Source organism: Sitodiplosis mosellana, unplaced genomic scaffold (genome assembly GCF_009176505.1).
Source record: "Sitodiplosis mosellana isolate CC-2019 unplaced genomic scaffold, AAFC_SMos_1.0 Smas_scaffold_56, whole genome shotgun sequence".
Taxonomy (NCBI): domain Eukaryota; kingdom Metazoa; phylum Arthropoda; class Insecta; order Diptera; family Cecidomyiidae; genus Sitodiplosis; species Sitodiplosis mosellana.
In genome coordinates this window covers 107,261-134,227 of record NW_022595298.1, presented here as the reverse complement: position 1 = coordinate 134,227, position 26,967 = coordinate 107,261, and the positions used below count along the sequence as shown (strand labels likewise).

The 26,967-nt window shown below is 34.2% G+C and overlaps 5 protein-coding genes and 9 non-coding genes across 16 annotated transcripts; 7 read left to right on the top strand and 7 right to left on the bottom strand.

The window, feature by feature from the left end:
- Nucleotides 1–3,049: 3,049 nt before the first annotated feature.
- Nucleotides 3,050–6,578, top strand: LOC129570405 (serine/threonine-protein phosphatase 6 regulatory ankyrin repeat subunit B-like). 2 transcript variants are annotated; one of them, XM_055450003.1, is made up of 12 exons: nucleotides 3,050–3,211; nucleotides 3,601–3,642; nucleotides 4,311–4,392; nucleotides 4,616–4,711; nucleotides 4,908–5,006; nucleotides 5,137–5,199; nucleotides 5,268–5,366; nucleotides 5,449–5,547; nucleotides 5,610–5,708; nucleotides 5,804–5,902; nucleotides 6,095–6,193; nucleotides 6,280–6,578. In XM_055450003.1, the coding sequence occupies exons 2-12, from the start codon at nucleotides 3,610–3,612 to the stop codon at nucleotides 6,393–6,395; spliced, it is 984 nt and encodes a 327-aa protein (XP_055305978.1). In that variant the 5' UTR covers nucleotides 3,050–3,211; nucleotides 3,601–3,609; the 3' UTR covers nucleotides 6,396–6,578. The 2 variants fall into 2 exon arrangements, with proteins under 2 accessions (XP_055305978.1, XP_055305977.1); XM_055450002.1 differs by lacking the exon at nucleotides 3,050–3,211 and adding an exon at nucleotides 3,330–3,415.
- Nucleotides 6,579–6,693: 115 nt separating this feature from the next.
- On the bottom strand, nucleotides 6,694–6,765 carry Trnad-guc (transfer RNA aspartic acid (anticodon GUC)). Its single transcript has one exon. It is a non-coding gene; the product is annotated as a tRNA-Asp (tRNA).
- A 399-nt stretch (nucleotides 6,766–7,164) lies between these two features.
- On the bottom strand, nucleotides 7,165–7,283 carry LOC129570431 (5S ribosomal RNA). The gene has a single exon (XR_008688125.1). It is a non-coding gene; the product is annotated as a 5S ribosomal RNA (ribosomal RNA).
- Nucleotides 7,284–8,178: 895 nt separating this feature from the next.
- Nucleotides 8,179–10,147, bottom strand: LOC129570403 (uncharacterized). The gene is made up of 2 exons (XM_055449992.1): nucleotides 9,768–10,147; nucleotides 8,179–9,648 (listed from the first exon to the last, which is right to left on the bottom strand). Exon 2 carries the CDS (start codon nucleotides 9,572–9,574, stop codon nucleotides 8,291–8,293), a length of 1,284 nt encoding a protein of 427 aa, XP_055305967.1. The 5' UTR covers nucleotides 9,575–9,648; nucleotides 9,768–10,147; the 3' UTR covers nucleotides 8,179–8,290.
- A 521-nt stretch (nucleotides 10,148–10,668) lies between these two features.
- Nucleotides 10,669–10,787, top strand: LOC129570430 (5S ribosomal RNA). Its single transcript, XR_008688124.1, has one exon. It is a non-coding gene; the product is annotated as a 5S ribosomal RNA (ribosomal RNA).
- Nucleotides 10,788–11,267: 480 nt separating this feature from the next.
- On the top strand, nucleotides 11,268–11,340 carry Trnar-acg (transfer RNA arginine (anticodon ACG)). Its single transcript has one exon. It is a non-coding gene; the product is annotated as a tRNA-Arg (tRNA).
- Nucleotides 11,341–11,947: 607 nt separating this feature from the next.
- Nucleotides 11,948–12,019, bottom strand: Trnad-guc (transfer RNA aspartic acid (anticodon GUC)). The gene has a single exon. It is a non-coding gene; the product is annotated as a tRNA-Asp (tRNA).
- Nucleotides 12,020–13,617: 1,598 nt separating this feature from the next.
- On the top strand, nucleotides 13,618–13,736 carry LOC129570429 (5S ribosomal RNA). The gene has a single exon (XR_008688123.1). It is a non-coding gene; the product is annotated as a 5S ribosomal RNA (ribosomal RNA).
- Nucleotides 13,737–14,017: 281 nt separating this feature from the next.
- On the bottom strand, nucleotides 14,018–17,079 carry LOC129570407 (pickpocket protein 28-like). The gene is made up of 8 exons (XM_055450005.1): nucleotides 16,844–17,079; nucleotides 16,544–16,635; nucleotides 15,918–16,172; nucleotides 15,539–15,793; nucleotides 15,231–15,391; nucleotides 14,711–15,022; nucleotides 14,415–14,634; nucleotides 14,018–14,300 (listed from the first exon to the last, which is right to left on the bottom strand). Exons 1-8 carry the CDS (start codon nucleotides 16,889–16,891, stop codon nucleotides 14,018–14,020), a joined length of 1,626 nt encoding a protein of 541 aa, XP_055305980.1. The 5' UTR covers nucleotides 16,892–17,079.
- A 1,083-nt stretch (nucleotides 17,080–18,162) lies between these two features.
- On the top strand, nucleotides 18,163–18,234 carry Trnad-guc (transfer RNA aspartic acid (anticodon GUC)). The gene has a single exon. It is a non-coding gene; the product is annotated as a tRNA-Asp (tRNA).
- Nucleotides 18,235–18,543: 309 nt separating this feature from the next.
- On the bottom strand, nucleotides 18,544–18,616 carry Trnav-aac (transfer RNA valine (anticodon AAC)). Its single transcript has one exon. It is a non-coding gene; the product is annotated as a tRNA-Val (tRNA).
- A 789-nt stretch (nucleotides 18,617–19,405) lies between these two features.
- Nucleotides 19,406–19,524, bottom strand: LOC129570428 (5S ribosomal RNA). Its single transcript, XR_008688122.1, has one exon. It is a non-coding gene; the product is annotated as a 5S ribosomal RNA (ribosomal RNA).
- Nucleotides 19,525–20,644: 1,120 nt separating this feature from the next.
- Nucleotides 20,645–23,333, top strand: LOC129570420 (lysosomal acid phosphatase-like). Of its 2 annotated transcripts, XM_055450025.1 has the most exons (8): nucleotides 20,645–20,794; nucleotides 20,908–21,043; nucleotides 21,294–21,389; nucleotides 21,623–21,859; nucleotides 22,003–22,140; nucleotides 22,258–22,435; nucleotides 22,689–22,912; nucleotides 23,083–23,326. In XM_055450025.1, exons 2-8 carry the CDS (start codon nucleotides 20,924–20,926, stop codon nucleotides 23,221–23,223), a joined length of 1,134 nt encoding a protein of 377 aa, XP_055306000.1. In that variant the 5' UTR covers nucleotides 20,645–20,794; nucleotides 20,908–20,923; the 3' UTR covers nucleotides 23,224–23,326. The 2 variants fall into 2 exon arrangements, with proteins under 2 accessions (XP_055306000.1, XP_055306002.1); XM_055450027.1 differs by having other exon boundaries at nucleotides 20,645–21,043; nucleotides 22,710–22,912; nucleotides 23,083–23,333.
- A 192-nt stretch (nucleotides 23,334–23,525) lies between these two features.
- LOC129570422 (prefoldin subunit 3-like) lies at nucleotides 23,526–25,454 on the top strand. Its single transcript, XM_055450030.1, has 3 exons — nucleotides 23,526–23,773; nucleotides 23,840–24,237; nucleotides 24,629–25,454. The coding sequence occupies exons 1-3, from the start codon at nucleotides 23,699–23,701 to the stop codon at nucleotides 24,723–24,725; spliced, it is 570 nt and encodes a 189-aa protein (XP_055306005.1). The 5' UTR covers nucleotides 23,526–23,698; the 3' UTR covers nucleotides 24,726–25,454.
- Nucleotides 25,455–26,967: the final 1,513 nt, after the last annotated feature.

The following is a 26,967-nucleotide window of genomic DNA, read 5'->3' as shown; positions in this document are numbered from 1 at the left end:
CGTTATTATTATGTTATTAAGTATAGTTAATAATATGTTATTGCCTGTAAATCTGTAAAATTGCTTACTGATATAGATATTGAGTAAAATATTTTCTTTTTTGGATTTGTACAACCCTAACAAATATCCGTGCTAAATTTGGACGCGATATGTGTGAGTGATACACCGTTAGCAACCATCGCCGATGTTAGTTTTTATGCTTAAATCAAATGAAAATTACAAACTCCAATGAATCAATGCAGTTTCAAATTGAATGTTCGTTAAGGTAGTTAAAAGAAAATTTTACCCGAAACCCAAGCCGCAAGCATTTTGCTTGAAAATGTCAAGTATTTTTCTTTAGCAGAATATAAATAGATTGAACGCAGTAAATCATAAAAATAAATCAAAATTTCGATCAGTTCTGAAGTGACTCTTGTTCACTTTCAAGGGAAACAATTGTAAAAAATAAAAATACTTCATTTTTGAGCTGATTTTTCTCCACTTTTTGTTCCGTATCAGTTTTCATACACGAATACAAAATAAATAAATATTTATCTAATATATAAAGACAAGTTACTTAATGTATGTCCTCAAGGATTTACTGGCTGGAGATAATCAATTTTGTTTTTTTGTGGTGCGTTGGGAACCTCATAGGGATGGTTTAGAAAGAATCACCACGTGTGTTTGACGTTCCAATAAAAAAATATAGCCGCTTAACACTATGACTGTTCTTCATATTTGCAACATATTACTGTTCTTGGGGGACTCCAGGGCCCCCAAGATACTTCATATGAAATCTGGACTGTGATAAGAGATAACAAATTAGTGTCTGAAGCAAAGTTGTAATACTCAAAGTTTGCTATAATTTTGGTGCAACAAATATTGCTTATCTCTTATCAGTTCCGCGAAAAACGTGAAAAAACGCGAAAATCGCAAAATTTTCCGACATCATTTTAGTGAAGCTGATAAGAAGTAAGAGACTTGCCTCTTCGACAAAAATGTAGAGCAGCTTGAGTACTACAACTTCACCATAGACATGAAGTCGTTATCTCTTATCAGTTTCGCAAAAAATGATTATCAAAAACTCGAGTTTTTCGCGTTTTTTCGCGTAACTGATAAGAGATAACGACTTGTGGAGTTGTAGTACTCAAGCTGCTCTACAAATTTGCCGAAGTTACTAAGTCGTTATCTCTTATCAGTTTCGCGGAATACGCGAGAAACCGCAGAAAACCACGAAAAAACGCGTTTTTTTCCTTATCATTTTCACGGAACTGATAAGAGATAACGAGATGGTGTCTAAGGCAAAGTTGTAGTTCTGGTTGAGTACTATAATTATTTCGATTCATTATTTCGTTATGTCTTATCAGTTCCGTGAAAAAACGATAAGGAAAAAAACACGTTTTTTCGCGTTTTTTTTCGGTTTCTCGCGTAATTGATAAGAGATAACGGAATAATGAATCAGAATAATTGTAGTACTCGACCAGAACTACAACTTTGCCTTAGACACCATCTCGTTATCTCTTATCAGTTCCGTGAAAAATGATAAGGAAAAAAACGCGTTTTTTCGCGGTTTTCTGCGGTTTCTCGCGTATTCCGCGAAACTGATAAGAGATAACGACTTGGTGTCTTCGGCAATGTTGTAGAGCAGCTTGAGTACTATAACTTCGTCATAGACACTAAGTCGATATCTCTTATCATAGTCCAGTTATAATATAAAATAGTCATGGGGCCCTGTGGTCCCCCAAGAACAACAGCGTAACATGTTTTGCGGCAGGCTGTATTTTACACTTACTCACACATATGCATATGTTTTTTCTTTCATTCGTGTAGAGAAATGTTCAATCTATACAATGAGACTTAACTCCGGTTGGTTTATACACTGTTTAGTACTTTTATTCAACTTCAAAGTTCGCTGGGGGCCCTGGGTGCCCCAAGAACAATCATAGTGTTAAAAAAGGTGTTATTTTCCCATAGTTCCGGGTTTCCCAAAGTTTTTCGAATTTTTTGTTTAGAAAATAGCCGATTTTCACTGTATTATATTTTCTCTGAGTTTATTATTCAATTTGTGAGAAATTAATAAAGTTGGTTTCAAAAAATTTATACAAATTTAAAAATTCTTTATTCACATATGCAGAGAATGCGTTGAGAAAATGAAGAAGCGAAATCCATCCCGCGCGAGTGGATAATACAATGAAAATCTGCTATTTTCAAAACAAAATAAAACGAATTACATACGTAATCCACACTTTTTCGATCCGCAGCAATTTAGTTTACCTCCCGCTTAATGTTTAACCAAAATTTCAATGGAAACTTTTTTCATAGCACTTTTGACCTTGAAAAATAACTATTTCGACCATTCTCCAAATAAAAGTGTCATTTTCGAACAGAATTTCAAAAATTTCAGGAAATGTCGATTTTGGACCTTTTTCATTTTCACCATCGCTGTTTGACTGTCACTCATACGTCACTGATCATAAACGTAACTTATTAAATGTTCGCCAGTCTACCCGCAACATAAAACAGTCGCTGAACAAAGCGAAACATAGTTCTGTTACTCAATCAACAAGGAACATGGGATTTTTATATATACATTTATTCTGTGTGACGTTTTGTTCAAATAATTCTGTTACCGTTCGTTGTTTTTATCAGTAGATAAGCAGTTATTTTTGTATATTATTTATCAAATTAAAAAAAAAACTTCGAAGCGAGCACAAAAATGTTGATTGTAAAACCCGCTACAGGATAATGTAGAGATTGGTTAGGAATATGAAACAAGCAAATCGAAATCGCTCCAACATATCTAAAAATACTCTGGTTTTGGCATGAGATATCATGTTGAAGAAAAAATATTATTCGATATCAGCAGTTTTCAACGAGTCAAAAAGAGAATGATAAAACAACCCAAGGGACATTTGCTTTAACGTCATAACAACCGCTGTATGGATAAACCAAATCATTCCAACGAATCTGAACAGATATTTCCGTAGCAAAACATATTATGAATTTTATAGAAATAAAATAAGTTTGTTCCTTTCTGGAGGCAGTTTAGTTCAATGATTCATCGCATCCAGTCCGGTTGCAAATCATTTCATTGAGTGTGATATGCAAATATATTGTATTTTTATAAGATACCGATTGAACCAATGCACATGTTTGACACATTGTAACGAGCAACAGTCTTACGTGTGATAATCTAATCTATATTTGATTTTTAATCGCATCACAAACACAGGTTAGCAGAAAAATAGCTATTTCTAAAACTGTTTTACATTTTCACACCCATTATTGTGTTTAAAGAAGAAGCAAATTAGCAAGTTAAATCTTTTTCAGGCGTCCACTGAACGCTACTCAGTGTATGTCTTCCCCGAGTAAACTCATTTTTGCTTAAACCCATTTGCCACAATTCACTCTCCGTAATTTATTGATAATGGCACAAGTATGTAAAAAAATGCGGTGAATCAACTACAGAAATAACGATTTTACAAAATGCCAACACCAAAGGTTAACCTAATTCATTTGCGCATAACACAATTACCCATTAATTTGGAATTTAAAATTACCTGTTGGAACAATTTTAAATTTTTTTCCGATTGTGTGAGTGATATTTTGCATTTGTTTCAGTGTCAAGAAATGATCGATGTTGAAGGGCACCAATTGAATGAGGTAAGCTTAATCGATGCAATTTCATTTTGAGTTTATTCAATGAGTGTGCGTTTGTCTAGTAGACATTGTCCACCATGATTTCAAATCGAATCAATTGTTTTAATTGGTTAGAAATAATCGCCCATAAATATAGTGTCGGAACAACAAGAAGACAGCCAATGACATCTCTAAACCAACTTATTGAATCATCGAATATTTCGAGCAACTTTTTTCAATCGTGTGTGGCTTGCATTGAATATAATTCACTTTACGGCGACACAAGCAGCTTCTCTGTACACACACACACATCGTAGAAGAGAATACAAAAATCATAGTATTTTGGCAAATGCATCGAGTAACCATTGCAAAACATCAATACGTTTTGGCTAATGCGTGGTAACGGCTCACAGAGAAGCTGTTAGCGTCACCGTAAAGTTGATTATATTCTAGTGAAGCCACACACGATTGAAAAAAGTTGCCGAAAAATTCAATGATTCAATAAGTTGGACTTGAGATGGCATTGATTGCTAAATGTGTCGAATGACTTACATTTGAAATCTCCATAAATTAATTATTTGTGATTGGATTTGCTGGTCTGTAAATCTATTTTCAAATCATGAAATCCCACCAAATGTATTGAGGTATTTTTGAATCACAAAATAATGCAGATTTCTTTATGTCATAATTAGCTGCTAACTTTGTTGACTAGACATCGTGATGGATCGCTCACTGCATTCTTTGAATCGAAATTAGATGACAAATTCAATGTTGGTGAGTTAACAAAGACTGTCGAACATAGATTCGCAGTTTTTTTATTTGAAAAAAAACAGTAGTGGAAACTGTATGTATTACTATTATTATTCAGAAAAAAATGTCGAAGCGATTCGCATTGATAATAAGGCAATGAGAGAATTTGTGTGGAATATATTCCACATTACTATAGTGATATGAATTCAATTTAACTTTTTCAAAATTGTTTGCGTCTTTCGTACAGAAAAAGAAAAGGTTAGGGAATTTCTACAAGAGCACGACATGGATATCGATGTGAGGAACAAACACGAAGAGACTGCCCTGCATATTGCCAGCAAAGGTAAAATACAGTTCGGTTCGATGTGTTGTTGGCACACGAATACGCATCACATGCGTTGACTAGTAATTGTAAGTGCTACAGCATGTAAACATGTATACATTTACAGTGAATAGCTCAGTATTGCTGTGAATCTAAATGATAGAAGATGAAAAAATAGAATCTTTTTTAACAAATATTCTGTTCTTATTCCGGTTAGCCTATGTTACGATTGTGAAAATTTTGATTGGCTGCGGAGCCGATGTGAATTCCAAGGACAAAACACAAGAAACGCCCTTACATCTGGCTTGTATGCGAGGTAAACGTGATGCCGAAAGCATATTAGCTATTGTGAAATTGCGACTGAAAATTCAAACAGAAAAAACTTTTTTTTTATTTATTCGTTTATTGATCTAATAGTAAAAAATCTCAATGTTCATATGTTACAGATGTTGAATGCACGTTCATATTTAAAGAAACTACAAAGCCAAAACATGTCGCTATAATGGAAGGTAACTTTCAATAAAAAATGAATCAAGAATTTCCGTATAAATCGTGAGAACACCTCCCAATCTTACAGCTCGCGTTGAGATTGTAAACCTGCTTGTTGATAACGGTGCAGATGTAAATAACAAAAATGAGAAAGAAGAAACTCCACTTCAGATTTCTGCGATTCAGGGTAAATGATTTGCCATTGATTTAAATCTTGATCTAAATTTTGAACTAAAAAGCATCTCAATCGTACCATTTTATCAACTCAGGTTTTGGAGAAGTTGTAGAAAAACTCATCGATAATGGTGCGAACATCAATGTTGCTGACCAAGACCGATGGACACCACTCCATCATTTTGCTCGATTAAGTAGTGTCCTCTGAAGCTGGTAGAATCACTAACGAAATTAAATCCATTGTATCTCATTTCAGACTTCGATGAAACGGTTAAAATGCTCATTGCACGTGGCGCCGATTTGAATTTGAAGAATGATTTGGGACGGACAGCTCTGCTAGAGGCTGCCAGTTGGGGTATTCACCTACAATTTGAATATCTTTTCAATACTCATTTCCTTTTTAAAATTCGGTACATAGTCAAACGATTGACCAACAATTTCATTGTTTAGGCTGTGATCGAATTTTGAAACTGCTCGTTGAATCTGGCGCCGATGTTGATGCCTGCGATAAAAACGGATGGACTGCACTTCATATGGCTGCACTCGGAAGTAATTTACAATTTTTTTTTTAACTCGTTCGTTGTAAATAGAAGATTTTAAAATTCTTTTGATTGCATTGAAAATGTAATCAAGTAAAGTGATTTAAAATTTGTAACAGAATATTACGTTACGAAGTTAGTACCGTACAAAAAATCTTGAATATTTTATGTTATAAGGCCATTTTCATACTCTTCTTTTTAGGTCGAATTGCAAATGTAAAACTTCTCATTGAACATGGAGCTGATGTTAATCTTACTGATAACGATGGTCGCACTCCACTTCATTGGGCATCGCTTGACGGTGAGTGCATGAATTTTGCAGTGTTTGAACAATTATCCATTCGAATGGAAATTCAAGTATTTTCTCTGATTATTTTTTCTACTTAGGCCAACATAGAACTGTGGATATACTTATTGAAAATGGTGCTAACATTAATTTAGCGGATCGATATGGATTGACTGCCATGAAACTAGCACTCAAAGAAAGTGGCTTTTCGATTTAATACTACAATCGATAATCGATTCCCAATTTTTCCAGGCCATCAAAAGCAGTAGAACACATGAAAATGGCTTTTATAGACGACATAAATGACATAATAAATAAGAATTTTTAAAGCTGGAATCATTTGATATCTCGCATGTTTAATGTTCATCAATTTAATAAAAATTGTGTGCTCGTTAATTCACTGAAATGAACCGATTAATGCGAAATAGAACAAAATTCGTTCTTTTAACTAAGAATCAATGTATTTCAACCTATTCAAACAGAGATGAAAATAGAAGAAATGGAAAAAAAATTATCTCCCCAGCAGGGAATCGAACCCTGGTCGCCCGCGTGACAGGCGGGAATACTAACCACTATACTACTGAGGACTTGTGAATATTCGAATCCATTGAGTTCACAGATCGGCCCAGAACAATTCCAATCTGAACTTTTCGATTCACATCGCGTTTGTAATCTAACCACAATTCATGTATCTCGTATTAGCAACGGTATCATCCAAAAAGTGGTTTGGAAATGAACTGCTTAAGAAATACAATGCCGTCAAATTTATTGGATTTATGCTGAACGGTGTTTGAATGATCATTTTCATTTAGACTTGATTTTTATTTTAGGATGTGACTTTTTCGACAGAACATGTGTAAACATTTTGATAAAATTCTAAAACGGAGTAATGTTATCAGTGTATAGATCGTTGCACAGAAAACGAATTAAATTTAAAAATTGTTCATTTGAAGAGAAAAAAAAAACAAATAAAAAATGGAAAAAAGTGCCAACGACACATGGTGTTCCCAGACGGTCACCCATTCAAGTACTAACCATGCTCAATGCAGCTTAACTTCAGTGATCGGACGAGAACTGGTGCTTTTTACATGATATGGTCGTTGACGAATGTAAACTGCTGTTGTACGTACACATGTCTCTGATTCCAAATATCCAAGATAATAATTTCGCGAACAGCAAGTTTATTTATGACACGAGAAAAGAACGGTTGACACATTTACTGCACAAAAATTGGTTTTTAGAAAAATGTTTCGTAATGAAATTATTTGTTTGAATCGTATTTTTAAAATACATTCATATTTTACCTCTTTGCGCCAACCATAGCAGCTGTGGTACAGTGAATGTGACCTAGGGCCAAGGAACACTACTCGCTATTACAATTTTTTTTTTTACAAATGTACACGAATTTTTGTGAATATTCAGCGACTGATGCACAAATAATCGTACATTCAAATACACTGTGTAGCGTATTTTGTTGTTGAAACAAACGGAGGTAGAGAAAAAAATGTTCTCCATAAAAATGTATACAATATTGAATGTGCAAATTCTTACGAATTGCTGCGATTTCGTTCTAAATTTACGAATTGTTTCCAATTTTTTGATATTTATACAGAAAACTAACAAATACTACAACTATCACAACTAGAAATATGCTCCTAGAATGTGGATTTCACACTGAAAATGGATTATGAATTGGACGCCCAGCTTATTTCTACATGAAGTGACATCACTGTACTGCTTTTACTTTCGATAAAATTAGACGAATTATCTGTAGAGCTTAAGTTCTTGAAACGATTACAATGAATGATTAGGTAAGAAATGAGCCGTAGCAACTGGAAATGATAATAATACCTAATTAAAAATCCTCATCAAAAATATCAAACTATACAACTCCAACATAATTCGATTCGCTTGATTTGATTTTATTGAATGTGATTTAACATTAGAAAATATTGGATTCGATCATTTTATTTATTCGACTGAGAAGTTTCTTATTTTAATTGTGACAAATTGTTGCAATTGTTTGTTTTATCAGTAAACTTATTCAAGCATTATTTGAAATCAATGATCAATTGATCATTGCATCAGAAGATGAGTGTTTCATGCATCGAGTTATTCAATGCACTTAATTTCGACCAGCTTCAAGTCGATCTCTGTTGTTTTCCACCTGGTTGCCAGGTAATTTAATTCGGGGATGTAAATCGTCACTTTGCTGACATACAATGTTTTGGTCAACAATTTTTTACGTTCACGGTTCATTGCAACTGGGTCGATGGCTTTGTTGTAATAATCTTCACCCAATTGAAGGATGACGACAATCTTCTTTAATTTTGGTGACAGGTGCACGAATGGTATAATGTCATCGACACCGGCCGCAAAGAAATTCACTTCATTGAGATGTTCAAGGCTTTGCGCAAGTGCCGGTTTGTTTGCAATGTTCGCGCAATCGCTGATGTCTTTTGTATTGAATGTTAGCACTTTTAAGTCTACAAGTGATGACAAATCGACCGTTTCAGTAAAATCACGTCCAACAAATCTAACAAAGGACTTCAATGAGCTCAGTCTGTTAACAACTGTTTTATTGGTTTCGGTGTTCATATGTAATCGTTTGTATACGCCTTTGGCATGCAGCATATTGAGGAATTCGCAGTCAGAATGTTGTAGCAAAGCCGTGCGAATACACAAATCGTCCAATTCGAGTTCCATCACTTCGGTTTCGTTTGGCAAAAGCAAATGTAGTCTCGTTGATAACGAACGAATGGTTGGGTTTTGCCGCAAAAATGATCCCAATTTGCCAGCACTTGCACTGTTTTGTGTAAACCATGTGAAATGCTCCAGTTTCGGGTATTTTCGGGTAACCCATTCATCATCAAAACCACTGGCTAGGATTTTCAAGCTTTTTACGTTTGGAAATCGTCCAAGAACACCTTCGAAAAATGGTCCATTCACTTCACAACGCCACAAAATAACGTCTTCGATCCGGCTCAAGAATTCCTGGGGCATCATTTTGATTTGGTCCAAATTAGCATTACGGAAATAGATTCTCTTCACCGATTTGAATGCATCCCAATCAACGTTGACCAAATCCAATTCATCAGCAGGGCTTCTGGCTCGAACTTCTAGATTCTCGGTATATTCACGAAAACCAATACTGCCACAATTATACCGTAAAAAACAGTCGGAAAATTGTTGGTGATAAAAGTAGCCGGCGACCCGTTGCATTCGCTTGCATGTTTGCCCAAAAGAGTGTAGATCATGGATTGATAGATAATCGAACACTTTCTCGAAGCAATCGACGTTCAGTTTGAAGATTTGCGGTGGTTGTTTAATGTCCATGTTTTGCTGTTGTTCATTCACTCCTTCTGCCTGTTCACCTTCGACCGTTTTTTGATCCATTTTGATGTGGTTTGGCTTTTGGTTTGCAGGAAAAACGAATGATGTCGCACACACACAAGTGTCACAAGTGTAAACTTAATTGAAATGACATCAAAAGTGGAATTCCGATTAGAACATTTGAAATTAATAGAATTGGAAATGTTTCAAATTTTCCATTTCAAAATTAATCAATTCAAGTGAAAATAATCCATACCAAAAAGAGAGAAAAGGGATTTCGGACAATAAAATGCTAACTCAGCGACTGAAAATTGCGTCGAATGTTTGATGGCAGCGGTCTTCGTTGCACAAACTTCGGTCTTCGTTGCACAAAGCAGCTTGATTCGTATTATCGCGTGTAATTTCACAACTGAACGAAATATGCACCTAAACGAATTGATCACTGAATTGGCCAGAGTAGTTTTCGTATTTAATCCGTAGAATTGATATTTTTGACTTGAATAATTGGTCGACAAAAAAAAAGAATTTCTTCAAAAATCCGTCGAACTGTTCGACCCGAATAGTTTGGAGTATGTCTGAAATGTTGTGCGAGTACTGCGTGCAAACGAAATATCCAACTATCCCTTCGTTGAGCGCTGATTTTGACAGCTAATTCTGAGTGAAACCGCAGATGACCGCATTGAATCGGTTGAAATTGAGACAACCTCCTATACGCTATCAAAGCAAATCACTGAACTGTCAAACAGTTTTCGTTTGATCGAAAGGGTTTAGCGGTAATTCGACCAAACACAATCATTGTGTTGTCACAAGATAAAAATGACTATGATGAAAATTGGGCGAAAGGAATAATAGGGTTTTTTATTCTTTATATTAATAAAAGAAGATGTTAACGCAGCATATGTTCATGCATAGGAATTTATTTTCTGACGTTAGAGAACTTTTGATTTAAAAAAAAATGGGTGATTTTGAATCAAAACTGAAAAATGAGCAAATGTGAAGGTTTTTTTTGCATTCTTTTCATTCTTTCATGTTGAATTCTCCGTATTTTTTCTCATTCTTATCAAGTGATGCAATTTGCTTTTGAAAACATATTGTAAATGACCAATTCTTTGACATCAAGAATCTGTTGTGTATACGCACAACAGCAGTTTACACTCGTCAACGACCATATCATGTAAAAAGCACCAGTTCTCGTCCGATCACTGAAGTTAAGCTGCATTGAGCATGGTTAGTACTTGAATGGGTGACCGTCTGGGAACACCATGTGTCGTTGGCACTTTTTCATTTTTTTCTCGTCAATTTTTTCCATTTTTCAAAGAAAAAAATTTCTTCGTTTTCGATTCAAACTGGAATTTTTTTGCATTGCTGGATTGCTCTTGTTAGATTAACGTTCAATTGTGTCTTTCCATAGAATAACATTTAAGACACGTTTTCAATACAGAAAAGCATTAACGAACGAATTTGTTCTGACGAAAGTGACCATGTTTAATTCAGGCATCTTCAGAGAGTTTTTAATCTGGAAAATACTGCTGTTTGTTCCTACAAAATATAATGAGTGAGCTAAACATATGCTTACATATCGATTGACATCCAATTGAAATTTTGTCAGAGACCTACACATAAAAATCGTATGAAAAAACAAAGCGACCTGTTTGAGAGCAACCGATGGAATTTTTTCAATGAATCAAAATCGAACATTTACATTATCGCATCACAATTCTGATCTTCGATCCAGATAGCGAGTCACAGTGTATACGGGTCCGTGGCGCAACGGATAACGCGCCTGACTACGGATCAGGAGATTGCAGGTTCGAATCCTGCCGGACTCGATGATTCCTTTTTGCCTCTTTGCAATATTTTTATATTTTTTTTGGCTCGAAGAATAAATAATTTGTTATACTTGAAAAAGAACAAAATTTTGCTTGAATTTCGATTCATCAATTGATAAATGGTAACAACGCATAATGGTTTTTCGTTCGGCTTCTTTATGTATACTTCAAATTGATGTATTATGTCTGTTCAGAGGCGGCCGAGAGAGTGAATCTAAATTTTGAAAATCTATATTTAGTTGGAACACTCCAATATTTAAACGACATTTCTGAGCAAAAATAACGTAGCCACACTGTCACAGCGGCAGTCTCAGCTGAAATATTTGCTTTGAAAACAAAGGTCCCAAATCTTAAATCTTAGCAAAATGTCGAAAAAATCCAATTCCTGCTAGCAACGAACGAGTGCGCCGCGGTAGTCACAACTGTAAACTGTAAACAGTATATACTGTGACCGATATAGGAGTTCGTGTGGTATTTTTAATTCAATTTCTCATTTTATGCGACGCTGGCGTCAAGTGTCAAAAAATTATTCGTTCGGCTAACAGGCATTGAAAAAATCAGTAATAACAATTTAAATATACAAAAGGAGAAGTGGGAAAAAAAGATACTCCCCAGCAGGGAATCGAACCCTGGTCGCCCGCGTGACAGGCGGGAATACTAACCACTATACTACTGAGGACTTATGAATATTCGATTCCATTGAGTTCACAGATCGGCTCAGAAAAATTCCAATCTAAATTATCATATTCTAACCACGACTCATGTAAATCGTATCAGCCGCGTGGTTTCGAAACAAAATACATGCACAAAGAAAGTAGTCAAATGAATTTGCTTTATTATGCCGAATGGCTTTTGTATGATTTTTTATTTTGACTTGATATGCAAATTTTTACATGTGAAAACAAATAAAAGTTTATATGAAATTTGAAAACATTTTTTGATTGAAGAAACAATTGATGCGTTTCATACCGAGAATGTAGGAAAGAGTCGTTACCATGGAATTATTATTTTTGGTTAATTTGAACAGCTGTTCGATAACAATCATCGAATTTTACACAGAAATGACACTAAAGTGTGCTTAAGTAGAAGCGATTTCACCGTGTAACAAATTTCAACTTTTTCTTCTGCACATGAGAAATTCCGATTGCTTGTTTTAGAGGACCAAAAACCAAGCACTTTTGCATCATTAGTTTGTTCGAAACCACGTCTAGACTTTTTTTTATCGACACATATAAGACAAATTTCAGGCCAAAATGAGCAAATCACAAACATGAGCTTCGGTTTGACAGGTAAAAGCAAATAATTTCTAAATTTTCTGCCTTTCAACATCTAGTATGATCCTTTACAAACATTTTGGATACTTACATGACCAAATCGAGTGATGTTTTCACATATTTCTGGCCGCATATTTGGTTGGTTCGAATTCGACTCTGAAAGAATCGACTTTTGGCCAAAAATCCTTAAGTATAGGCTTTTCAGGGATGGTCTCTTGGCGCAAAGTTATTTTTTCTCGAAAATATGGGAAGTCTACCCAGACAAAAACTCTCAAAATTGACTTTTCGAGGTACCTCCCGAACAAAAGTTACGTTTTTCATGCATTTTGCTATGAAAATATCATTTTTTGTTCGGGAGGTACCCCAAAAATACACTATTTGGATGAGTTTCTTAGTAAAAAATTAATTTTTTCGAGAAATATTGGGAATCTTCCCACACAGAATCTCTTATAAATGATTTTTGGGGTACCTCCCGAACAAAAAATGATATTTTCATAGCAAAATGCATTAAAAACGTAACTTTTGTTCAGAAGGTACCTCGAAAAGTCAATTTTGAGAGATTTGGTCTGGGTAGACTCCCCATATTTTCGAGAAAAAATAACTTTGCGCTAAGATACTATCCCTAAAAAGCCTATATTTAAGGATTTTTGGCCAAAAGTCGATTCTTTCAGAGTTGAATTCGAACCAACCAAATATGCGGCCAGAAATATGTGAAAACATCACTCGATTTGGTCATGTAAGTACCCAAAATGTTTGTAAAGGATCATACTAGTTGTTCAAAGGCAGAAAAGGTAGAAATCATTTGCCTTTACCTGTCAAATCGATGCTTATGTTTGTGATTTGCTCATTTTGACCTGAAATTTGTCTTATATTGTCGATAAAAAAAAATCTAGACGTGGTTTCGAACAAACTAATGATGCAAAGGTGCTTGGTTTTTGGTCCTCTAAAACAAGCAATCGGAATTTCTCATGTGCAGAAACATGTGTTGCACGGTGTTACATTCGTCAACGACCATATCATGTAAAAAGCACCAGTTCTCGTCCGATCACTGAAGTTAAGCTGCATTGAGCATGGTTAGTACTTGAATGGGTGACCGTCTGGGAACACCATGTGTCGTTGGCACTTTTTTTTCCATTTTTTATTTGTTTGCCCAATTATTTTGCTTTTTTCTATGCAATTCGTTCTTTAAATTTTTTGAATGTTTTTTCTTACGTTCTTCAATATCAAAGTTCTCGAATTAGTCATGTTTTAACTTTCTTTTTGATCTGAAACCAAACCATCGAGTAAAATAGAATGTGAAACATTTCGTTGGAATCTAACACTTGTGTTGGGTCTTTATTGCGATTTAAATATACATAAAGTAAATTGGTTCATTTTTTTTCTCGATTCATTCAACAATAAAATTAAAATCTATCTTCATTGGATTTATCAATTGGAATCACATTTCTAACTTTGTGCTCCATTGGTGTGACAATATTGTGCGATTTTGCATTTTGAACGTTCAGAAATAATCGAAGTGTGAAAAAATAAATGAATTCGATAACGCTCAACACGGAAACACCCAAGAATAATCCCAGTAAACCACCACAAACGGCGAGGAAATCGGTTCTACTATACAATTCCTTGCGTTGCTTTTTTTCCACTTGGTGATCTCGGAAAAAGATCGACACCCGAGACGGACGTACTCTGACATATGAAGCGAAATACGAATGAAAATGATGAAAAGGAATCAATTGATACACTATGCACACTTAATATATGAAAAAAAAAGAAGTTCTATTCGAACATGTTAGTCCTTACTCCATATTTGAGGTGCCCAGATTTTGTTGCAAAATCTCCAAATCGTATTTATTACGATCGACTTCCGCATCGTATTCGATGGAGACGCATGCAGGTAAACAATTACATTCATCGCGGTATGATTTTGACGAATCGCCAATATCTTCTGTGTAAAAGTTGTAATTGGCTTCCTCATAGCACGATATTTTGGATGCGCCACAAATTTTTGTATCAATATCTCCTGAGCAAAAAAGAGACAGAAAAAAAAGTTTGAATTTCAAGTTTCGATATTTCAGTCCATACACAATTACACATACTCGGCATAGAAAATTTCACACATTCACACAGGCTCCGAGTAAAATTGGATAAGCATTCAATTTCACAGTGGTGTTGTGAATAGATTTTGAAGAAACGCAATTTTTTTTCGCCACTGAAGAAGCACTGCCGTTCATTCGGTTTATAATTGCGTAATCCATTTGAAGTGGTCATGTATTTTGGCTTGATTGCAATACGTGTGTCTTCCAAGACCGAGACTCGAAAAGAATTGCGCATCGTTATTACGGTTTCGCCAGGTGCCGTTAAAATCACTGTAAAACCAAGTCCTCTTTTGTGGCACATATATTCGAGATCTTTGTTAAACAGGCGAAAAATCAGACATTTGCGTTAAAGAGATTCTCTAATTAAGAGAACGAACTATGTATGACGAATAACGAACGAATTACGTGGGACGAAAATGGGAAAACATGTGGCAGGAATGTTTTTGTCTTATATATTTTCTCATTCGTTGTCATCTGTGCTTCGTTCTTTTTTCTTTGGCATCCGACCTCAATGTAGTACCTCTTTTGAATAGTTGAATAGATAAAACTAATCCAGCGCGATATTCAGCATTGCAAACTCGAATTGGATATTCTTTATTTAGTCCATTTTCATATCCACTTTCAATGTTCCAATGTGATATGTTTTGGTTGTGATTGACATTCATCATCCCAGGTGCCATGCTAAAAGGAAAAATTTATATGATAATGGTTGAATAAGGACTTTATGCATTGGATCCAGTGTAATAAAATAATTACTGAACACATTATAATGTGCCCGAGCAATCTATTTTTGTGTTTCCCACTTTTTTGTGGGTGTCTTCTTCTTACTCTGCGGTGTAAATTTCATGTGAATTGATGGAATTGAATGTGAAACAAAGGCCATTCTCGGTCAAAACGGGAACAAAAATTTCACCGCACGGACGATCCTTATCTTGCCAAGTACAGTGGTTCAATGTATGATGGAGAGAAGGTGCCATATCGCTAAATATATCATAAATCCATTCCCCAGTGAATTCATCTTGAAAGTTATACGTATCGGACAAATGTTCGCATAAATGGGCCAAGGAATTCAATCGCGCATTTCTGAAAATTTTATGGAGTTTTACAATGAAAAAAGAATACAAAAACGAAGTAAATATTTGAGACAAAAATATTCATTCAAAAAATCGAAAAAAAAAATCTGTTTAAATCATCCTGTGTTTCTCACTCAATTTCCGACAAATTCAGATCGGTTTTATTCATAATAACCGATTGCACAGCGGTAAAATCCAATTTTTGTCTGCATGTCTTCGTTTCAGGGCAAATAGTGACTGTTGGATAAGGTATCTTCGAAATTTGTTTCGAATTTGGTTTATCGTCAAAGATAATTGAAACCGGATTTTCGCTCCACTTCATCCAAGAGATTCGAATGGATGAAATGCACACCAATGCCGATAATACGAAAGCAAAGATCCACCAAATTCTGTTGAATAGGACAAAATACAAAAAAATAAAATAAATGAAACCCTAATTGAATCTGATTTGATATTGTGTGTAAGATGCGTCGTGTTTTTAATGATATTTTGAATTGAAAATTTAAATTCGAACCAACAAAATTGAACATTTTTTCATGAATTAATTAATTTTGCGGTACATTTTTTTTCTGTATGCATTTTTTTTTTTAGATTAATGGCGATGAATCATCAGTGACTCAGTCAATGATAATTCCAAGCGAATGTTAATATCATTAACTTGATGAAAAAACGTGAAAAATTATAAACGAAACAACAATTAAATGAAGACTTGATGAGTCATCAATGATGAATCATTTCAACGAAAATGATGATTTAAAACCTTTCGCTCCAGTGTTGTTTTCTCTCAGCCAAATATCGAACACCATGAATGCTTGATTGATTACAAAACTCCGTCGAAATTTCCTGAAATTTCTGAAATGAACAAAAGTCTGGGTAATGATTGAATATTGTTTTGGATAATGATTGAAAATGAAGAAAAAAGCTTGTTTAATCCACACACACAGTGTGAATATATCGATCTAATCTTTCAATCGAAATTCTTGACATTTTTTTAACTCGAAAAAATTAAATTCAAATTCAAACGACGTTGAAAATGACAAAATATTTTGATTGCTCAAACCTCAGAACTTGTTCGAATTTGTTCTTTCAACTTCTGCTTTTGCTTCATTGTCAATTCCAATTGAATTCTGTTCACCGACTGAATACACTACTCTGAAATCGATTTGTTGGCTGTTTACAATTATTAGAACATAAAACTCCGTTGAAAAGGCTTTTTAGTTGCTATGAAAATGCATTTAAATATCTCATTACGGAGCAATCTAATTAGCGTTTCATCAGTTTATTCATGTCCAAAGTGATTAGTTACTGTCCCATATGAACGATTCACACTACACGCTTTGTGTTTGCGCTATTCCGCTCGATGATACACAAAGCAAATACACAAAAGACAGTCCATAGAGAGGAACAGCGCAAACGTATTCGAACACTACAAACAATATTACGTGTATCATCGTAGCCTGTGGATTTTATTCTTCGTAAATGTTTTGCGTAGCACAGAATGGAATTGCGTGAAATTCACACTGTGAGTACAGAGCCCATAACTTTAATTGCTCCTACGGGATTGAACACCGTTTTAATAAACAGAAATGGAAGTTTAGTAAAAATAATTTGTTGTCAGAATAAGACTAATTGTGAATTTGATTGATTGATAATGGTATATTTGTCAGCCTAACCGAACGCTTCGTGTATGCTTCATTTCAAAAATTTTACGGTTCTACGTGTTAAGTTGCTTTTTTAATAGCGAAATCATCATTTGCAATTGCTATTAATCTAAAATTATATCTAAACGAGTTTCCAAGTGGTTTTGTCAGTTGAATTCGAATCTGATGATTGATTGTGTTCGCAGTGATGCGGTTTACATTCGTTCAACGACCATATCATGTAAAAAGCATTGAGCATGGTTAGTACTTGAATAAGTGACCGTCTGGGAACACCATGTGTCGTTGACACTTTTTTTTTCTCTTTTTATTTAATTTGAATTATTTTACTTTTTTATCGGCAAATTTTTCATGGCACAATCAAATTGAATATAAACAAATGCATTGATTGAATCAATTGATCCAATATTGATATGAGTGCGAAATAGGAAGAGCAAAGACTAAAACAACAAAACCAAATAATCTTGTACAAAATCATCAAATTTGAAATTGAATTATTCATTTTCTGAAATAGCAGCAAAAAAGCTATCATAAAAATGTGCATAAAGTGTTTGTGCATAGGTTTTGTTGTTAGAAATATTCATTTCGTTTTGTATCCACATGGCAAGAAAAATGACATCATTGCAATGTAACGTGTACACATTCCAAAGACAGCTAATCGGGTAGCTTCTAATTAGACATCAGTTGTGCTGTGAACACACTGAGCTCTGTTATTCACAAGTCCTCAGTAGTATAGTGGTTAGTATTCCCGCCTGTCACGCGGGCGACCAGGGTTCGATTCCCTGCTGGGGAGATTCTTTTTTTTCTTTTCATTTTTTTTTTTAATTTTCATTGAATTTTTTTTACAATAATTCGGAAGAATGTCTAATATTGACTTTCAAACGCTTTTTTTTAACTATGGATTCGTCAATTGACAACAAACCTTGCTTAAGCAAAATTCCCAAGTTTGCCGTATATCGACTGATTGAAACAATGCATCTGAAAGGTCTTGTATGATGTTTAGTATGAAAAAATGTTTCTCCACCGAAAACTTAATAGCAACAGAGTTCAAAAATCAAAAAATATCAAAATTCGAGTTTAAAATGGTGAGAAAAAAAATGAATGTTTCAGGCAGGAATTGAACCTGCGGCCGCCCGCGTGTTAAGCGGGAGTGATAACCACTACACCACTGAAACCACTGACAAAAAATGGTCAGGAACACTTCACGGTTAAAATTTGCTAGTTTTTTTTTCTCAATTAAATATGCAAAGTGAATGCTTATCAATACATCGTTACGGCTGAACCATTTGACTGAATGCCAAATTTCGTCCATCTCACACCAATTGATGTCTATTGTCAAATATCGTTTATGCTAGCATTTAATTAGTGCGAATGAGTAAGTTATATGTCAACGCTCATTAAATGATTCATTATTTGCCCATTGATTTAGTAAATTACATGAGATTTCACGAAAAAATGCTGAATTTCAATTGAAGAGTAGTTTCAAAGTAATTATTCAAGAGAATTTAATATGCAAGAATGAAAATAGTGCAAGAAACCTCCACATAATTTGTTCATTTATTCCAGTTTTGATTAAAAATCACTAACTTTTTCAATCAAAAGTTCTCTGAAATCGGAATATAAATTCCTACGTATGAATATATCGAAGTCTCCATTTATTAATACAAAGAGTAAAAAACCTATTATTTTTTTCGAATCAATTTTCATCATAGTCATTTTTGTCTTGAGACAACACATTGACTCTGGGTGAGTGATAGAAATGCTTGGATATTGAATTCAGTTCAAAATAAAATAGTTGTTTTGGATTAAAGTAACAGTATGGAAGAAGGCAATAATAAAATTCAATCATACTGAATAAAACACCTACATAATTTACGAAAAAGATTTTATTTTTAATCGTTCATATATTGGAAGAGGGAGAAAGCAAAAAAAAAATGAAGAAAAAAAACGTAAAAAAAGAAAAGTGCCAACGACACATGGTGTTCCCAGACGGTCACCCATTCAAGTACTAACCATGCTCAATGCAGCTTAACTTCAGTGATCGGACGAGAACTGGTGCTTTTTACATGATATGGTCGTTGACGAATGTTAACCACTGTTGTGCATACACAATCGTTCAATCAAGTTCCCATTGCGATCTTTCCAGAAATTCTTACGAATAGAATCATCGCAAATGAACCATTTCATATGGTCTGTTTACAAATTCAAATGCGCTGATCCATATAGTGTTACTTTATTCCGTAAAGTTTTTATTAACTACAGATTTTGATCTATTCTCCATTCTATCAACAATAAGAAAAAGATGGAATATCATTTAATGTCAATGAATTTATCGATTGGAATGGCATTTTAAATTTTATGCTCCATTGGTGTTGCTGTAGATATTGAAAAGTAGTACATGTTCTAATTGTATTTTCAAAGCATCATTTCAATTCCAATTTCATCATAATGAAACAACGTTAATATAATATCGGTATTTGTAATGGGTCATTGGCAGCGGCGCTAAGTACGACTAAATTTGAGAAAATTTAAATGTTTTCAATTTATGTTAAAGTTCGTTAGATTCAGAACAGACTGTCCAATAAACGTACACATTTCGAGAGAATCAACTGTGAGTTTGGCAATAATTCCGGCCAGTTTGACTCGTCAATATGTTTTCGTGCGTAATCACTTTTGCTTCAAAAAACTCGATGTGTTTCTTAAATTTTAGTAATATTGAATAATAACATACATTTCATGGCTTATTCGATAGTGCAAGACCAATCAAGACAACGTGATGCAAGACGATGCATGTGTTGTGCTGCATTTTTTCCAAGTGGAACGATTTCTGTCTTGCAATGCCACTGAACGCATGGAATCGTACTGTACGACGCAAAATGCGGAACGATTTTATCGAAGTTGAAACCTGTTTCTAGCAGTTTTATGTTCAAGGTTATCTTAATACATCTCTAATTTTAATGTGTCTAGCATTTATGTATCGTAAGTATATTTTTAGGAAATTTGAATGTATTAACAACATTGTTAACACAAAGAAATGCAAATAAAAATTAATATTTCCACTTTCAATTTATTCAATAGTTCATATGGTTCTCTCTCTCCACGCGATTCGATGTTATCAACTTGATCGTGCGAAACGAGTAAACAGGTGAAAACAAAAAATACATTGCCACTTTAGTCAACAAAAATACACGGTACGAGTCACATCGTACTGTGAACAGGTGCGATTCGGTTGAATATATTTGTTTGGACTGTACATTCATTGCAAATATTTGTTCTGTGATTTTGGATATTTTAAATAGAAATTGTCAAATTTTTGTCAAAATTCAAGTTTTGTTGCGATATTCTTTGTGATGGTATAGAAAATATGTTTAGAAAAAATAATTCGTGAAAATTGTATTCAAGTTAAATTCAACTGGTTAATTTTTTTTTAACGACTTTTATCATTTTCGGCTTGAGTGAACATCAGGCCACTGGCTTAAAATATGATGGTCACCTTCAAACCTTTGTTAACTGTGCACCTCTACATTTTGTATCTCTTGAAATATGCGTGTAGTGAAAATGTAACCGATTCTGATGCATTGACTGTGAATTTTGCTATAGTTGTAAGTCGTCAAAAATTCAACGAAAAAAATGACTCTGACTCTTTAACAATTCTATGAAAAATTGTTTGAAATTTTATAGCGCTAGTTAATAGCGTTATAAAAAAAGTGCTGTGCCGCTCGGGAATTTATTGGTTAATCAAATAATTGATAGAAAAATAATTTGCCACAAAATTTTGAAATATTTTCGTTGTTTTTTTTTTTCATTTTCGCTAAAATGACCAAAATTGTTGGTGCTAAAAATGAATGGAAGATATTTCGTCATGGAGAACGATCGCCTGGTGCATTATATCCGAAAGATCCTCATCAGAATTTCACATGGAGAGGTGGCTTTGGACAATTGACTCAGGTATGAATTTTTTTCATCAAATATCGTACGAAATCTGATCCGTCATTTCAATTCGAAGTTTTCAAATTAATTTATTCAATCAGAGAGTATCTTGACACAGAATGATTCTCGAAGATGATTCCTCACCATGATTCCATACAATACCATACCATGAATTTTCTTCCAATGAGAAATTTTCGACTTTAAATATAATTTCAAGTTCCAACCACTTTTTTTTCTTCAACCAATTTCAGAGAGGCATGCAGCAAGCGTACAATCTTGGTCTAAAATCACGACAACGATACAATCAGCTACTGCCATCCAATGATATGGCAGACGAAATATATGTGAGGAGTAGTGCAAAGAAGCGATGTTTGATGACAGCTAGACATTTTCTCGCTGGATTTTTGTTGGCAGACAATGGCCTCCAGCGATCAGCGAATCGATCGCAACCCATTGCTATCAATATCATACCAAAAGAAAGAGATAAGGTGATTGACCCATACCAAAAAGCAGGTTTTTGGACGAAGCGAGAAATTCGCTTTTTGCATTCTCTTTCGTTCTTTTGGGCGAATGACATAGATGTGGACGGTTTTTCAATATTTATTTCTCTTTTTTTTAAAATGACATTCAGCTAATCTCCCAAAGAGCACCTTGTCCGAAGTATGACAAAATGCTGAAGAAAATACTCATGAACCCACCAGAAAATCTCAAGAAATTCATTGACGACAACATAGAACTGTTCAAATATATCAGCAAGCATACAGGAAAGGTTTGGTGGCATTTGGATTTTAGTTCTTTTCCATTTGTAGCTCCTATAATTCTTTACTTACTCGTAATTTATTAAATCATATGAAAAATGCATGTTATTTTCCATTTGTGCTCGCAGAAAGTCACTTCGATTCACAGCGGAGAACAATTGTTCGATATACTCTCAATAGAAAAGGCCCATGGGTTGGATCTACCAAAATGGACTGAAAAAATCTACCCGGAAAAGCTGTTGTCACTCGCTGAACGAACCATGGCCGTTGTCACTGAAAATGACTACATGAAAAAAATCAAAGGAGGTAAATTTGTAAACCGTTCTTTTCATGTTAGAGTATGGTTTACATCATAATGTAGAAGAGTATTTGAAATTGACGTTGGAAGTAGTTTTCACTAGACTTGGAATCGATTTGTTCGAAAAAGAATTTTCTTAAGATTAACTTCGATTTTCTTCATCAAATTTGACCTCTTCTAACTTTTCTCAACCTATCTTTCATTGATTAAATAACTCTATTTCATTTGTATAAGAAGTATAATTGAATTTACTTCTAATAGGTTTCCTAATCACCGATGTAGTTAACAGAATGACTCTGAAAAGCGATAATCAACTGAAACCAGATCGAAAGTTATTCATTTATTCCGGACACGACACAACTCTGATTAATGTGATGCGAGCATTAAATATCACATCTCAAACGACGAACAAACCCGACTTTGCGTCATCTTTACATTTTGAAATGCATCATAATCCCAATGATAAAGATGAATTCGAAGTGAAGGTAGATGTTCTAAGTTAAACGTCTCTTAATTTGATCTATTTGTTTATTTCACCATCTAAGCACAGTGAAATGAGTCATTTCAAATGACAAAACAACACGATGAACCAAAGTTCAATTCTTTGTTTGGTTTTTAAATTAAAAATTTGATAGCTTTTCATTTCTATTTTTAGATCTTCTATCGTTCGGATTCTGAATGTGAATTGAAGCCAATTGATATACCAAAGTGTGATCGTCCGTGCTCATTGATAGCATTTACCAAAGCCGTGAAACATCTTATTATTCGTGACTATGAACAAGAATGCATCATTTAATCAATGTTTGTTTATCGTTCTTCATCAACATTTTTCGTAGCAACTGTTTCCACATTTTGACCATATTTCTAATGAATTTCTACGTTTGAGAAGAAATTATGTGGTGCAAATTAGAAAAATAATTCCAGTGTACTTTCAAAACTAGTGGAAAATCCAATGAACCGGACAACAGGACAAAAACAAAACAAAAACAGGAGCAAAGACGAATCGAATTGAAAAAAACCATAAACAAAAACAAGTTAGGAAGTTTCTGTGTGTAAAATTTAAATTCAAAAAGTGAATTCCCAAGTTTGTGTCACCAGCCACGCAAAACGAAATGGCGTAATGATCGTGCTGTTTTGACACTTGATTCTGTGTATCTGTCATTCGCATTGTGTGCGATTCAACAAGGTCATACATCACCAAAAAGGCACTGTGTTAGCCAGTAGATTCAAAATTTTAGTTTCTAAACGAAATTTGTATTGTCACCGCCAAAATGAGTACGAGTGAGTTACCGCCACTTCCAGCGAACCAAAAAACTTATGCCGGAATCCCAGAAGCAGTATTTGTCGTAAGTAAAATATTGATCGATCGAAAATAACCTCAAAATCTCATGCATAGCGAATTTTCTGTGTAGGATGATGTCGATTCGTTCATGGCATTGGATGAGAATGAAAACAGTGCCGACAAAGTATTGCGACGACTGGATGAACAGCACGGCAAATACAAGTTGATGGAATATAACATTGGCGCCCGTCGACGAAAGCTGAAATTTCAAATCCCAGATTTGGCCAAGTCACTGGAAATGATTGACATTTTGCGCAAACAAAATGAAGAAAAAGCAACCAAGTTTCTACTCAGTGAACAGGTTTTCTTGAACGCTACCGTTCCACCCACGAAAACCGTATGCCTATGGCTTGGAGCAAATGTTATGCTGGAATACCCACTTGATGAGGCCGAAGTTCTGCTCAAACAAAATATAGAATCGGCCGAAGAAAACCTCAACTGTTTAGAACATGATCAAGACTTTTTGAGGTGAGTCGAGGGAGTTTTTGTTGCCTGGAATATTTTTTTCGATTTTTTTTAAATATTTCTTAGGTTCAGAAAACTTTTTGGACTTGAATTCAGCAATTTTAATATTGGAAATTGAAAGAATTCTGATTCTATGCCAAAATGCAACATTTTTATATTGAAATAGTGAGTTTGTGTACCAAAACGCGAATTTTCGTATCAAAATGTTAAGTTTTTGTAATAAATCCAAATTTTTAATATTCAGCCGTTCAAATTAAATATTTAGAAGGCAATTTTGATTCCAAATTGTTGAAAATTCTACCTAAATTTGAATACTTATGGTAGAATATGGTAGAAAAATATTCAAATTGTCATTTTCTAAAATTGCCACCGTTTTTTTTATATACATCAACAGAGATCAATTGACCACAACCGAAGTGAATATGGCCCGGGTATACAACTGGGATGTCAAAAGACGGCAATCGGCTGGACTGGTTTCTGTGAAAAACTAATCAATTCTCGAATTTCTATGAAAAGCTGATAAAATTGTGAAATTCCTTGAAGAAATTATCAAATTTTTGTTGTAATCAAATAAACACATGGCCTTGACCTGACTTGACCAATAAAATATTTTGCTAGTCGTTTTGCATCGTTAAAAACACCATAAAAAATTGTAAAATGATTTAATGAAAAAAACGAAAGTAAACCATAGTTTGACTGCAGTCAAATAGTCATAATCTCATTTTTATCAATTTCTCTAAATAAAAAATCATTTCAGAATCTGAAATTTTCACACACAAATTCTGAAACAATTTTTTTTCCACACTCGTTCTCGTTGAACTAAATTGTTTGGAAAATCCATGGGAAATTTCCAGAACAGCAGACTAACATTGTCCAAAAAGAGTGGCCAAACATTTTTTTTTTATTATAACCAAATAATTTTTCAGATTTTTCTATACAACCAAAAATGTTTCTTCTCAACCAAACCATTTTTTCTCGATTTTAATGATCAAACGGAGAAAAATTCGCATCCTGTTTGGATGAGCAGGATGTTTCTGATGGTTTAAAAATATGAACAAAAAAAATGTCTCAACAAAATTGAAATAAAACCACGTACAATATTTTCAATAAAAATTTTTATTTGATAATAATTTGATTGATTTGTATATAGAATATCCATAATATGTACAATTTTGAATAAATCTACGAAGAAAAAAAAGGATTGTGCAATTCAAAAGCAATTTCTTGTTTTTTCCTTGAATTATATCGTAATTAATTGGTCTAAAAGCTAAGAACAAAAAAAAATCATCGTATTGACACAGAAGCACTCGCTTTATCTCTCTTAATATAACAAAGATTTGCCTAAAACTAACATGTTGATATAGAAAAAAAATGAAAAATAGAAAAAGAAATGTACAATTTACACAGAGGACAAAACGCAAAAAGCACGATCAACATGCATCCCGTATGCCTATATCAATCTCCATTTGTCCTTAACAACTAGAACAAAGTATTTTTTTTTTTGTTTCTTCATTTTTTTTCGGGTTTTTCTTATTTCGCTAATCTACTTTTGATTAATAAAAGTGTTCTTATTGTGAAATGGTATTAAATCTGGGAATAGGAAAATATTGCCAACGGGCAAAAATATCATTTATCAACTAATTTCTTCTAAATAAAATGTAAAAAAAAAAATAATTTCGAAATTGATGACTAAAAATTCAATCTCTGAATTATGTGATTAGCTGTCGATTATTATTGTTGCGACGGCTGCGGCGACGACGACCAGAGACTTATTTTGGCACTTGTGTCTTTTATGGCTCTTGCAGTTTAATCTAGTTTATTGTTCACGATGAGTAGAGAGTTAAGTGTATTTGTGTCTTGTCAATCATCAAGCGATCAACAGAAGGAGGAAATTGTATTTTATTTTCACAATTAAAACATTTGCATTGAATAGATCGAGTCGCGACAATCAATGCATTATTTTATTTATCAACTCAAGGCTCCATTGTTTTTTTTTAAACCCATCAGTTTTAATTGCACTATCGCACGTCGACTGGTGGTCAACAAAAACTTTTTTCTTTTCTTTTTTCTTCGTTACACAGACTAAAAGGTCACGTATTGCGATTAACAGGCACCGCATCTTCAACCCAATTCCCTTTTGTTTCTCTAGCAATCCAAAACCGATCATATCACAACTGACAGTGTTTAAATCGTAAGCCAGACTACTCAGTGCCCGCCAATTCGAGAGAGAAATTTAAACATTATTATCATTTTTTTGTTTCTCTCACGATTTTCGAATTCAAATTCAGTCTTTTCAGTTACAATTGGGGGTTTCTACCGTGACTTTCACCTACTTGCGCGATTATATTATTTCATTTCTGTTTAGTTTTTTTTTCATGTTCATGATAAGAATTTTCTATTGTATTTTTTTCTGGGCTTTCGAATTCGGCGTTTAAATTCTGTTATCAACGTTACGAGAAAATGGCTAAATATAGACAGATTGCATACTTTTTTTCGCGTGAGATTCGTTTGGATGGAAGTGGAAAATTTTGCTCATTTTGCCCGCTTTAACGTTCAATGACTGTCTATCGTGCGTGAGTTGAAAAGGATGCATAAATAACCGAGCAGTGCTAGCAGGTCTAGCACTGAACTGCCAATGCAAATCCAATTTTAGACATTAAATCTCACTTTGCGAGCCGCACACTTTTACTCTCTCAACCATTTCGGATTTTCAAGAGAGGAAAAAAATGTGTG